Below are 13,076 nucleotides of genomic sequence, written 5' to 3'. Positions count from 1 at the left end.
TCCAAAGTTTATATTTTCCTCAATTTCTTTAAAGCACTAGCTAGCTTGCGCACATATAAGTATTATTGGCGATCAACAAGGTTTTGTGACTTACAAAGAATATATGACACCATCCTTCCACTGTTATACAGAAGAGGTAGTTTTCACGTCGATTCCACAAATCTCCGACTCCAACACAAGTTATCATACCCAGATTACGGCATGATCTGTAAGGTTTCACAGAACTTCCTTTGAAAATCAACAATTCGCCATTGATTTGTCCGACTACGAGTTCACTATCACCATCATTGTCGACATCGGCTAGCACCAAAGCTTCGTTGTTCAAATTGTCGGAAATTTCGAGCTGTAAATTCTCGACGAACGAGACAGATCTCTTGCATGTATTCATGAGTTGTAACGAATACCTTTCATTCGACCGCCATGTTTACGATAAATTACTACGGTCGAAAACAGTGATCAAAAGTGTTACTTTGTAGGGAGGGGTAGTTATGGTAATTTGTGGTTGAACTTGCTTAGGAAAAGTTAGTAGGCCTCTATGAGCGAAGAATTTTCTATTAAAAATTTTGAACGATAGCTGATTCTTGATATAGAAATCTTATTCATTTGATACCAAATATTCATGAAAATATTTGGTTTTTTTTGCAACCCCCCTCACCACTCTAGAAGAAAGCGTATTTCGCGCCATTACACTCGGAAGTGAACTCCATCGTTATAGTCGTCCGGAAAGAATAATTTTCCTCGTTATATGGAAGCTTTTTGCCACTTTACGTTCTAATCATGGCAGAAGAAAAAATATTTCCCTCAATTCTGAATTTAAACGTTGGAGGTTATGTTTATACAACGACTTTGGACACTTTGACGCGCGATCCAAACTCTATGTTAGGCGCCATGTTCAGCGGACGACAATGTATTGCTAAGGATACTAGAGGGAACTATTTTATAGACAGAGATGGAGCACTCTTTCGCCACATTTTGAACTTTTTACGTACGTCAGAGCTGTGCCTTCCCCAGTCATTCGACGAATTTGATCAACTGAGTGCCGAAGCTGACTTCTATCAAGTCGGCGACTTGATTGAAGCACTTCAAATCTTCCGAGAAGATCGCCGGAAAAATATGCAACTCAGTGAAGGCCAAGGAACTATTATCGTTTCAGTGGACAGATATCGAAATCAGTTGATGTTGAGCGGCCGGGAAGATTTCGTCAAAGAGGTTTTTCAAGGATATATCAAACCTTCTGAACTTGTCTTAACACTACTCCCCGCAAGGGGATATGTGAGGGATTATCGAGTTCCCTGGAGAGCCGGGGGTGCGGAGCTTACAAAAGCCGATGCCTTTGACCTTCTTTATGGTCATGGGTTTGTCTTAGAGGGTTGCAACGGAGGTGGCAACGATGGTGAAATGGAAGGAACTCAATTTCAGGAATATATTTTTGTCAGAAAAAATAAACTGTAACGCTTGCCTCCACAGTTAGTTAATATAATGGAAACTGTATAATGATCAAAGTTGTCAGGGATAAGTTCTCAGTTAAGGTTGAGGGAGGGTATGAAGGGAAGGAACTTTGGTCATGCCCTCACTCCCCTCCCCCTCAGGGTACTCTTAACTTTCTACTTCCCTTCCCCTGTTTTTTCCTCCACCTAATATTTTATTTACTTTTATCTTCTATCCAGGAGCCATTTGTAAGTGGAGTCTGTGCAGAGTTTTACTTGAAAGGCTTCTGTAGAGTGCTAGAGTTTGCAGAGTGGAGAAAATGTTCATTTTCCAAAAATCCCTTTGCTTTGCTGTTTCCTTAATGACCTGCAACACTTTGATAACAAATGTCATTACAAGAGAGAATCTTTCTTTTTAAACCCTTGTCACCTGACCTATTTTTCCCACTTCATAAAGTGGAGGCAATTACGTAAATACCATTAATTTTATAATATCAAAATGTTTTTATGAAAAAGTGTTTACACAACTGAAAATGCAAATCATATAGCAATATTTTGTTTTAGAAGCATTTAAAAAAGTGATTTCATTGGCATTATTGTGATACTTATTCAAACTTTTTACCGCCATTCTTTCAGCTGTTTTTATTAATTAGTAGCAACATTTTCATAATTTCTAGGTTAAACATTAAACTGATTTTATGATGTTTGCCTTGCTTTTGTGTTCTTTCACTCGCTGTTTTGTGAAAATATGATAGCTCTCAATTATCAGTAGTCGAAGATATCTTTTCTGTCAACAAAGGCCTGCTTGCGTTGACATGGAAATCTCATATGATTTCAAAAATTGTGACAGGTTTCAAATTCTTCTTCCCCCATAATTGCAAAATGAACCTGTACTCAGTGAAACCCTTCACTCCCTAGATCTCATTAGAAATTTTCCTTACCGCCTGCTATACAATTATCACAATGTTAGTTCCGAGAATTTCGTATATTATTGGATTACCTGATCATCTCCTTGCTTTATATATATTTTGAAATTCTCTCTTCTTGTCTGTAAGGTATTGTATTGATAATGTAAGGAGAAATTCTGACTTTGTCACTCACGGTAGTTGAAGGATTATGTGCAAACTATGAAGGATCCCTTGGGTTTTATTTTACAACGTACTTTAGTACAAAGTACCATACAGCTACTGTCACGCGTTATAGTCACGCAACCTCACCCTACACCCTAAACGTCACTCAAAAACGCAAAAGAAAAACAGTTCAAAAAGGAAGATAAACAAAAACGAAGAAAATATTTCCGGTTAATAAAAAAAAAAAAAAGGCACTAAAGCGTTATTTCGAGATCCCCTGCAGTTTTAAAGCGAATAACCACATGGCCTTTAGTTTCCTGGAAACTCCACGTTTGATCGGATGGAACGAGGTGAAATAGATTCACCAATCATGTGGCGGCTTATTTTTTCCTAAACCAATAAAAATGTCTCTTATATCATAACGGGTTTTTACATATGGCTCGTGTACTGATTTCTTCCTTTTGCCACCTTACCTCGTTAGCTCGCGTTGGGTTGCGAAACTACAGATCGAATTCTTGTGGACGAACACTGTGTTTTTCGTATTTAATCAGAAGGACTATGGCTTATTCAACCCACGATAGCGGAGCTCCAAATTCCTTGGAATACAGAATGTATTTTCGTAAGTATTCGCTAAACCTGAAAAGTGTATGGATCTCGATGCACTTCATGTTCTCTTTAGAGAAAATCGATTGAATTGGAATTGACTCGACTTGTGGCAATAAACGTAGTGATACTCAATACTGAAAATCTAACAGAATGTGATGACTGGTATTTGGTGGAGATCGAGTCGCTGTAAATATTAATTCGATCACACTTTTTGAAGCTAACATGCAGTATTTATTTTATTCGTGTTTAATTAAGTTTAGTTGTAAAATTTTGGGCTTGTTTATGGGGCACATTTTTGGCTCTGAAGTTTAATTAATCAATTTCGGAGTGCAAAGAGGAAAAATATGTGTCTATGCAGATTCTTTGTCACCTTCAAAATAGGAACGACCTTTGAATTCGAGAAAGTGGTACGGTGTCAGTTTTCAGATAATGTGATATGGGAGTGACCGGGGTGGGGTGCTTAACGAACTTCTGAGAACTTGGGTTCAGAGCAGAACAGGTAATCACCCAAGCTTTTTTGTGAAGTAACTGGGCAGTGCCTCCACTTGAAGTTTCTAATCATTTTTTATGAGCTAAATGGAGACATTCTTGGGTCAGATTTTGTGAAATGTTTGTTTATGTTTGGTGATAAAATGAATCATGTCGAAAGGGCAATGAAAAATTAAGAGGGGACAGGAATGGAAAAGAATGGAAGGGATTGAAACAGATCACAAATGGGAAGAAAAATGGTGCTATACCAAGCTTAAATTTAATGTTTCAATCCCTATCTTCTAAGCTCCTCTAAAGAGAAAGCAAATTTGACTCTGCTATCTAGTCAATCCTCCATAGCATCTTATTCATTTTGAAAGTTATGCTCCAGTTAGAAATTTAGGTACAATTTTTACTACTTGCTACATGGTTAAACAAGCATTTTTAAAATATTTTTTTTTTTTTTTTTTTTTAATTTTTAACAAAAATATTTCTTATTTGATGTTCTGATAGACAGTAGTTTTTACCAAGTGGTTTATGAATCAAACAATTATTTTATATTTTTTAAATGAGAAGCAATGGGAAGTTAAAGAGAAGGGTTAAAATCTTTTTTGCTCAGTGACTCAAATGGAAACCCTGCAGGCTTAATATATCTTATAAGACATTTTTGTTGTGTAGTATTGCTGAGTACTTTTACAAGTTTTTGGTATTTTGACGAGCCTGTAGGATGAGTAAAAATACAAATAATGAGTATAAATACTCAGCGGTAATGATCCAGGGAGAAAAAGGGGCTTATTAATCCACTGGATGATGCAAATCGTATAAATGATTTCTGGTTTTATTCGATCTATTAAGAAAAATGTTGCATAATATTAGATAGGGCAAACTACAGGGCAAACTACAACATAAACAAACTACAGTGATTAATCGCATATCATCAACCACTTACTTCTGTGATGATATCCAGCAGATTATTCCTAATCGCTCGTAAACACGGGGTGGCAGTTCAATTGGGCATCCGGTTGGCAAAATCATATGAAACGCTGGTCAGTGAGAGAACAATTTAGCACAGAACGATTCCTTCTAAATGAACTTTGAACACGTTGTGCGATCTTACGAAGTTAGTAATCCCAAGTGTATCATGAACTTAATGAAAAGGGAAATTAATTGTCAATCAATTATGACTCATATCTAATTATATACTTTTCTCAACGAAACATTTACTACACAGCAAAACGTCTAATAAGTTATTTATTATCCAACATGCCAAATTGTTATTTCAGTGTGTGTGAATTTCACAGATATTTATTTACAGGGAGTGCATGACAGAAATGTGTGAAGCGGAATGGAATTGGCATGCTGTTGTGTTGCAGTTTCTATTTTCTTCAATAAATGGTTGTCTAACTGCTTTTCTTTGTTTGATTCATCTGAGAAACCTGGGTCTATATTTGCCAGCCATTCCAACTCTTTGTCATCAGAAATAGGATTTAAATTGTCTGCCATTTTTTCCTAACTTCAATCCAATTCTTGGCTTGTGCAATGCAAGAAAACCTGTCTAACCAGGTCTCTGGAGTACAAATACCGGGTGATATTTGTACTCACCCATAGCATTATTTGTACTCTATGAAGTGTAGTCGGATAGTAAGGGTCATTATCTATCAATCAAGTAATAGAAATGTCAGTTTTGAACCCTCTGACTCCCATGAGTGACCAAGGAAGAATTTCTCCTCATATTATTCATACAATATCAAGCAGACAATCAATGAGAATAAAGATGTCCAAAATTAAATTTTCGTACCAACATCAAAAGAATTGTTTGGCAGACTGTAAAGAGAATAACTAATGAGATTTTGGGAGTGAATGGGTGAACTCTTCTCAGAAAGAAGAGTAACTACTAGTCAATGAATGTGGGATACCTGCCACAGTGACTTTACGCAGAAGCCACAGTGATTACAAAACACGTACTGATAACTCCATTTGAAATTTTCAGAGGACAAAAGTGGCCAAGCAATATCTCCCTTCCATGACATTCCGCTATTTGCAGATAAAGATGTAAGTGCAATCAAAAAAGTAAAAGCAGCATTTTTTACGACTGTGGAAGTTTAGATTATCATGTAGTGTCCTCGTAGTGGCGTGATGATATATACCAAGTTGCAGGGAATTAGACTAAATTTATCCACATTAGAACTCATTTTTACTCTTAAGAAATATTTATTCTGCAAATTAAAGTGCCTCTGCCATGCTTTGTGATTTTTGTAGACATGTAATGTGTAATTTAATGCACTGAAAAAGGGTCCTCGATAAGTCAGGGCGTAGATGGCTAGCTGCATGGTGTAGACAGCTGACAATTGGAGAGAGTTTCTTTCAGGGAGCCCCTGGGCATGCCCCTCCCCCCCCCCCACCCACAGAATGGTATTAGAGGCTTTGAAATGCTATTTTATATACATTATTTTGGAGGGAGGTATAATTATGCAGCGCAATTTTGCAGTTGGTTGGTTAGATAAATACAGTTCAGGTAACATTTAGCAGTGCTCAACCAACTAGAAGAATGCAGAACTGGCTTTCAAGAAAGTTGTCTGTTCATGAAATTTTTCGAAGAAGTGACTTGTTTTTTGATTTTCATGGCAGTTTAGTGTTCACAAGCAACAACTTGTACAAATTTTTTTTACAATAAGCAGGAAGCTCGGAAATCTAGGCAGCCGGAGTTTTAGCCAGCAGCCAACACTTAGTGAGAACATTACAAATGTATTTATTAAAAATTTTACAAATTTTACATATGCTGGGGATTGGCACTTATCTGTTATTTTATATTTTTCTTTTCTCTGTTTAGAATGCAATCTATAACATGGTAGTTGAAGTTCCAAGATGGACAAATGCCAAAATGGAGGTTTGTTTTTTATTTTACGAGTCGGCAATTTTAAATTTTATTACAGTGTATACACAGGATTGCATTGTTCGACCTCACTGAAACACATTTGTACGAGATCAAAGTGATCCTCACAGTAATAAAACCCTACTAATGTAGTGGTGGAACTAAGACCTGAAAAAAATTCAGGCCTGTATGGGATTCGAACCCATGACCTTTGCAGTATCAATGCAGTGCTCTACCAACTGAGGTAACAAGCTAACTGGGAGCACATTTGTTGCTGAGATAAAGGACAGTCGTTAGGATCGGAGAGTTCTCAGGTATTCAACCAATTAAAATTTAATTATTTTACGGCTTAGTTGTGTAACTGTTGACACCCTTATGTCAGTATGCATATTCTCCATAACTGTTCTTTATACATTTCCTAAAGTGCTGACAAGGAGAATTTGAATGACAATCGGGAGCCTTTGTGATTTGCAATCATTTAGTTTATTCTCGTGACTTTAAAGTTTGATTAAACGGTGTTATTGTAAGGTGAAATAAGAAGTTAATCACTCTTAGTGGTCAAGGGGTTAAGTTATATTGATTTTAATTGAATTAGATGATGCATTTGGTAGAGATGATGTACCAGTTAATAATATGCATGTGCAATCCAACTAGAGCATGCTGAGCTTCTTATCAGTGAATCTAAACTTTGAAAATTGACTTTAAAAATCTGTAATTGAGTGATATGCAATTTTCATGTAGTTTTGAGATATATCATTCGAGAGTGATGATTTGTTTGTGTCAATCAAAAATAGATTTCAACAAAGGAAGCTCTGAATCCTATCAAACAAGATTGCAAAAAGGGGAAACTCAGATTTGTTCATAACTGCTTCCCATATCATGGTTACATATGGAACTATGGAGCACTCCCTCAGGTATGCTTATTTTAGATAGCTTCTGAGTTCCTAGGTAGTTATGAAAAACTGCAAATTATTGCATGAAGCATTTTTATTGGCCCACAGATAGCAGTTTACTTATACTGGTATGCTCACCCACTATGGTTACCATCTGACCAGATATTGCTGTAGAAAAAGATTCTACTTGGGTCAAGTTGAATCTACCCAACTGAGAGTCTTTGAAGATCCTATAGGATCCTTAAAGTTCTTCTTGACGACCTTCGAGGATATTCTTGAGGATCTCGTCAAAGATATTTGAAAAATCCGTGAAAATCTTCCGAATTTTTGTTTTGAAGAACAATTTGGAAGATCTTGAAAGATCTTTCATTTTCGTGCCAAGATTGGGCACACTTCTGGGGGAAATAGCAGATCACTTCTGATCACTGCTTGTAAACTGCCAGAGAGTGATTTGTGAAAATAATTAATTATATGAAGGATAAAGATCCTGGAAATAGAATGAAAAAATGATGATTAGGGTTGGATTTGGGAAAGTATTGTGATTTGTGGTAATATCATTATATTTTTATGCTATTATTTTAGACATGGGAGGATCCAAAGCACAAAGATCCCAACACAGAATGCATGGGGGATAATGACCCAATAGATGCCTGTGAAATTGGTACCATGGTGAGTTTAATAGTTTACTAAATTTTGTGTATTGCTTAATGATGGCAAGCACCATGAATTAAAAGCTCTGTTTAGTACATAACTGTTAATAGTAATTTTGGTTTTTGTAGAAAAGTCTGTATGTTTGTTTGTGTGTTTTATTTATATGGAATGTGATTTGTGTAGAAACTTTTGTTAATTTGTTAAATTTTGGTATAATCTGTTTTACATAACAGAACAGACTTTTAAGCACTTTTCAGTCTTTGATCATTTCTCAATATGGTTAAATTATTAACGTACAGATTGCCAAGCAAGGAGATGTCAAGCAAGTAAAAGTTTTGGGGACTGTTGCATTGATTGACGAGGGTGAGACCGATTGGAAAATACTCTGCATTGATGTGAATGATCCTCTTGCAAAAGACATGAATGGTAAGATAGCTTCCTGTGAAAATTTTATTGTCAGAAGTTTAATACATTCAGGGCTTCTACCTTCCCAGTTCTGTTTCAAAACCTAAGAGATAAGTTGAAACAGTATAATGGTCAGTAAAACTCCTAATGTGTGTTGTAAGCACCTTCTCTGAACCAAGCAACAAGATTTATGGTCAAAATCACAGTCAAGGAATAGGTATTTTTGTACCAAGTATGTATGGAACATTATGCCATGGCCATTTTGTTTATAGCACACAGCTGTGGTTACATAGTGTATGCATTTCTGTTTGTTGTTGTTTATGTTTTGAAATGAATTATAATTACTATAATAATTAGACTCAGAAAACCTTGAATTCTTTGATTTGAATTGAACAGATAAATTGTGTTGTGACCAAATGAATCATAATAAAGTTACCGGACACGCATCCACAGTACAAAATCACAAACCAACTGACCTCATTAGTGTGTGTATTGTTTACCGTTTTTTTAAGTCTGAAGAATATTCCCAGCTTTGTCTTTTGTAAAATACTGTATTTCCTTGAATAAGTGCCCATGCTCAAATAACCAACCTCCACTGAATAAGCCCTCCCCCAAATATTCCCTCACCCCTATTCCAAAATGTCAAATGAGCACCCACCTCTCTTTCTCAAGGTAGTAGAGATACAAAAAAACACCTGTTCCTATGGCCAATATATTTATAACTTTTAACCTTCAACCACAGTGGAATCAATAAAGAAGAATAGTTTCTTTTCCATTCCAGTTATTTCTGTCTCCATGTGCTTGCAGAGTTCCTCTGTGTATGTTTTCTGTCTCTTTAATTTTTGGGCTTGATTAAGTGCCCTCCTTTAAAATACCTTTTAGTTGAAATTTTCAATAAGTGCCTGGGTACTTATTCAAGGAAATACAGCATGCATCGATACCAGTTCTTTAAAGTATTATCACATAACAGTCAAACCTCAATTATCTGGACTCATTGGGACTAGACGAAATAGTCCAGATAAACAGGGTCTGGATAATCGAGAATGTTAATATTACCGGGGAACAAAAACTGGTTAAATTAAGAAAGCGACATTTAATCCTGAAACATTTACAAATTGTTCTGAAAAAGATATGGTCTTCACTGTCCTACGTGAATACCTCTGCATGTGTGTATGAACAGTCAAAATTAATGCAAAATGTTTTTGCATTGGCCTAAAATGTTGAGGTAAGTCAGTTTATCTTAAAGAAGAACATCACCTTTACATTACTTTTCAATGCTGTAGTTTAAAAAAGAATATGGCTACAGATCTTGATCATGACTAATAAATATCCATGAAAAATTGGGACCGGAGAAAAAGTCCATATAATCGAGAAATCTGGATAATCGAGGTCCAGATAATGGAGGTGTGGCTGTACCTCAAACGAGTTGAAACAAACCTAAAAGCTAGGTTTGTTTCAATGTCAGAAGGTTAGTTTTCTCATACCTGATACTCATTCCCTCCAATGTTTTTTGGTGTACAAAGTTTTACAAGTTTCACGATACGACTTTTTCTACAGATGTTGATGACATTAAAAAACACATGCCAGGACTTCTTGAGGTATTGTGTGAGGGGTATTTCAAATTCACAATGAAGATGGAGACTAAGATTCTGTTAATGATGCATGATGTGTTGTTAACATGTTTAGCTTTAGATTAACAATAGCAGTGTTAAGGATCAGTTGTGTTGTTTTGTAGGCCACAGTTGAGTGGTTCAAGATCTATAAAATTCCGGCTGGTAGTGGTGAAAATCAGTTTGCTTTCAACGGGGAAGCAAAGAACAAGGTACAACTTATTTGATACAAATTTAAGTTCTCCCTTCTGTTTGTTACTCACCACCTTATAAATTGGTAAGGAGAATTTTGTCGCATCAAGATAAGATAAGATAAGATCTTTATTGACTTGGAAAAAATAAAAGAAACACGTCCAGAGACAAAACGTCTGGACTTACAATTTCCTACCTATATCAATTCATTATGTATATACAAGACTAAGTGGCTACACAAATTCGAAGAGACATCTATTAAAAAAGCAACGTTTAAAACGTTCGGTTCTAACTAGAGGCAGGATGTAATTATGTCCTCTTTTCCTGAGGCTCCCAGCTCTCTGAGCTGGTAAAAGTTCATGTAATGGATTTGCACTGTCAGAGGTTATCTCGTCCCAAAGAAGCCTGTCTTTCATTTTAATTACATCCATTATGGGTGTGTATTTGCTGGTGTAACCATAACGTAAAGCTCGCTTACAGAGCTTATCAATATGATAGAGATATTTACTGTACTGGGCATTCAGGAGCTGTTCAGTTTGTATGTTCTCGATACCATTTGTCTGGATAAAGTTTTGATATGTAAGGAGAAGTTACTTACCGATACACTATGCCTTGTTCACCGTAGAGTCTCTATGTGTGGCTCGTCGCTTGTGACAAGACGAAAAACATTTTGCTTTACACTATGCTGCTTACTAAAAATATTTGTTACAATGTTGGGGTAGATAACAACACATGACTGTGTTAAGTGTTGTTTGGATGATCAAAGAAGGTTTGTTTCCCAAACTAGAGGGTTTTGTTATTTACACGTCAAACAGGGCTAAGAACGGATTGTCTAAGTCACTATTATGGTATTGAATTATTTAGGAATTTGCTACGAAGATCATCAGTGAAACGCACGAATGTTGGAGAAAGCTGGTTCTCAAAGAGGTGGAAAATGATGAAGGCCTTGCTTGGTGAGAAAAGCTATTCCATTTTTTTTTTTTTAGAGAGATTTCTTATCGCGCCTTTTGTATTGAACCTGACTGAATTTCTCAACAAATAAGTCACTAGCGTTCGGCGAATATGGAGGTGTTTAGATTTAGCTCCTCATTTTAGTGGTAAAGGGGCTCCGCTCTTGGCGCGTCAAGTGTACAAACAAAAACTTGAATGTAATTTTGTAAAATAATCGAAAGTTCGCGGTAGTTTTCCTCAGTTTTTCCACTGTTGATGCCTATTTGCAGCTTTCCTTTATTTGCCAGGGAGTTCTACAGTTCTTTAGCCGTTGTCGTAATGTTTTTGTTAATTCTTCGGGCAATATATAGAGATCAGGTTTTCCAAATAATTGTTTCCTTTTCTCTGTTAGCAAAAATGTCACAGTTGATAAATCGCCGTACAAGATGTCTGCAGGGGAAGCAGCTGGTATTCTTAATCACGTGAGTGTAAATTAATTTGAAAGTAAACCAGTGATTATGATGTAGCTTTGAGCCTTTGCAGACAATTTTATTTTCAAAATTTGAGACTTTGGCGCCTGTTTCAATCATCGTGTCCCTATTACTGCTCCGATCGGTGAGATGTTTTGCTAACATATGGGAACGAGGTTTTATTGCAGGTAGTGAGCATGCGTTGTTTGGTCTCTTCATACAACGTGGGCGTTACGAAACCAAACAACGGTTACAGAGGAGCCTATATTACGTGCATAAAGTCCTTGAACATTCAGAATATAATTTTTTTTCACATCGTTTAGGCGGCTAAACCTGTTGAACCAAAACCCATCGACCCAGCCCAAGAAGGTAGGTTGAAAAGGTAGTCTTTACTCTAACCAAGGAACCAATCCAGTAGGTGCTTGTCCCAGTTCTGTAGTATGAAGCGCCGGACTAGGAGAGTGATCCTGCTCTTCTCGAATTGACTACCACTCCCTCGTACGGTTACCCTCCACCCCCACCCACCCCTCCCACAGCTTTTCTTCAGGCTTGAATGAAAAGAGGAAATGTGAGAGTTTAAAAGTGTCCTGCCCATAACACGCCACAATTTTGTTTGATTCAGTTCATAATCCAAACGTGAATTATCACTGATAACATTTTGAAAGGAAAACCCCATTTTTTTAAGGAAGTGCTCGTTTCTTTCGGTAAGGGCTCAGTTTAGTTCGAAAAATCTGAGTATCTCAGGAAAAATTTAAACCCTTTGTGGGAAACGCGAATGTTGTTAATGCCTTTAAACTCAGTGTGAGAACAAGCGAAACCAAACGCAAGCAATGCACAAGCTTTACTTCGAAATCCACCGCGTTCAACGTAACAGCAATCTAACATCAACCTATCGACTCGAATACGCACATGAAAGAGTATCAGAGTGTCGAAAGAAATCTTGGATTGCTTTATTTTTGCGTTATTTCTCTGTGACTGGTTGAGAAATCTCGCGCCAACCTCTCCACCAATCAGATGCAAAACTTAAAACACGTTTTTCAAACGTCATGCGCGTTTTCCCGCGCTTCAAACAGTTTGCTTTGTTTTGATTGGTCGCTGGGATAACTTTGGTTTTGATTTTTGTGACACTCAATCGCAATAAGGCTTTATAACGTACATAAACGAATGAAGTTAACTTTAGTGTTTGTAAATTTTTTTTTCTGCTTACAGTTGACAGATGGCACTACGTGTCTGCCAAGAAACCAAAATTGTGAAGGAAATCTGTGCTGGTGTAGCGTTTTCATAGTTCCCTTGCTGTGTGACCTATTCCGCTTTCATGGGAGACGTCGTGCTGGCAAAGCAATGTGTAATGAGAATTTAATTTGGTGCAAGAAATAAAAGAGCTTTGAAAAACGAAGTCTTACCTCAGACTTTGATTGGTAAATGTTAGCCATATCTTCCGACCCTCCATTGGTTACTACACACTTTGCCTAGCAGTATTTT

General features: G+C 36.7%; 3 protein-coding genes and 1 non-coding gene across 6 annotated transcripts in view; 2 read left to right on the top strand and 2 right to left on the bottom strand.

Moving 5' to 3' along the window:
- LOC111333090 (KICSTOR complex protein ITFG2-like) overlaps nucleotides 1-458 on the bottom strand; it is a 5,326-nt gene extending 4,868 nt beyond the window's left edge. The window contains exon 1 of one of the 2 annotated variants that reach the window (XM_022938610.2): nucleotides 95-458. In XM_022938610.2, the coding sequence (XP_022794345.2) occupies nucleotides 95-388 (294 nt within the window). In that variant the 5' untranslated portion in view covers nucleotides 389-458. The remainder of the gene's footprint in view (nucleotides 1-94) is intronic. The other variant, XM_088751200.1, reaches the window with a different exon arrangement.
- A 226-nt stretch (nucleotides 459-684) lies between these two features.
- Nucleotides 685-2,134, top strand: LOC111333104 (BTB/POZ domain-containing protein kctd15). The gene has a single exon (XM_022938623.2). The coding sequence runs from the start codon at nucleotides 778-780 to the stop codon at nucleotides 1,450-1,452; it is 675 nt and encodes a 224-aa protein (XP_022794358.1). The 5' UTR covers nucleotides 685-777; the 3' UTR covers nucleotides 1,453-2,134.
- Nucleotides 2,135-2,930: 796 nt separating this feature from the next.
- Nucleotides 2,931-12,990, top strand: LOC111333099 (uncharacterized). Of its 2 annotated transcripts, XM_022938617.2 has the most exons (12): nucleotides 2,934-3,116; nucleotides 5,562-5,623; nucleotides 6,402-6,458; nucleotides 7,238-7,357; nucleotides 7,919-8,005; nucleotides 8,287-8,413; nucleotides 9,950-9,990; nucleotides 10,128-10,214; nucleotides 11,059-11,147; nucleotides 11,537-11,606; nucleotides 11,918-11,963; nucleotides 12,804-12,990. In XM_022938617.2, exons 1-12 carry the CDS (start codon nucleotides 3,056-3,058, stop codon nucleotides 12,845-12,847), a joined length of 891 nt encoding a protein of 296 aa, XP_022794352.2. In that variant the 5' UTR covers nucleotides 2,934-3,055; the 3' UTR covers nucleotides 12,848-12,990. The 2 variants fall into 2 exon arrangements, with proteins under 2 accessions (XP_088607343.1, XP_022794352.2); XM_088751217.1 differs by lacking the exons at nucleotides 9,950-9,990; nucleotides 10,128-10,214; nucleotides 11,059-11,147; ... (1 more) ...; nucleotides 11,918-11,963; nucleotides 12,804-12,990 and adding an exon at nucleotides 9,573-9,597 and having other exon boundaries at nucleotides 2,931-3,116; nucleotides 8,287-8,480.
- Nucleotides 6,625-6,697, bottom strand: Trnai-gau (transfer RNA isoleucine (anticodon GAU)). Its single transcript has one exon. It is a non-coding gene; the product is annotated as a tRNA-Ile (tRNA).
- Nucleotides 12,991-13,076: the final 86 nt, after the last annotated feature.

The sequence above is a fragment of the Stylophora pistillata genome, chromosome 2, assembly GCF_964205215.1.
Source record: "Stylophora pistillata chromosome 2, jaStyPist1.2, whole genome shotgun sequence".
Classification (NCBI taxonomy): Eukaryota; Metazoa; Cnidaria; class Anthozoa; order Scleractinia; family Pocilloporidae; genus Stylophora; species Stylophora pistillata.
The sequence above is the reverse complement of the archived record's forward strand: the minus strand, read 5'-3'. Positions and strand labels throughout refer to the sequence as shown.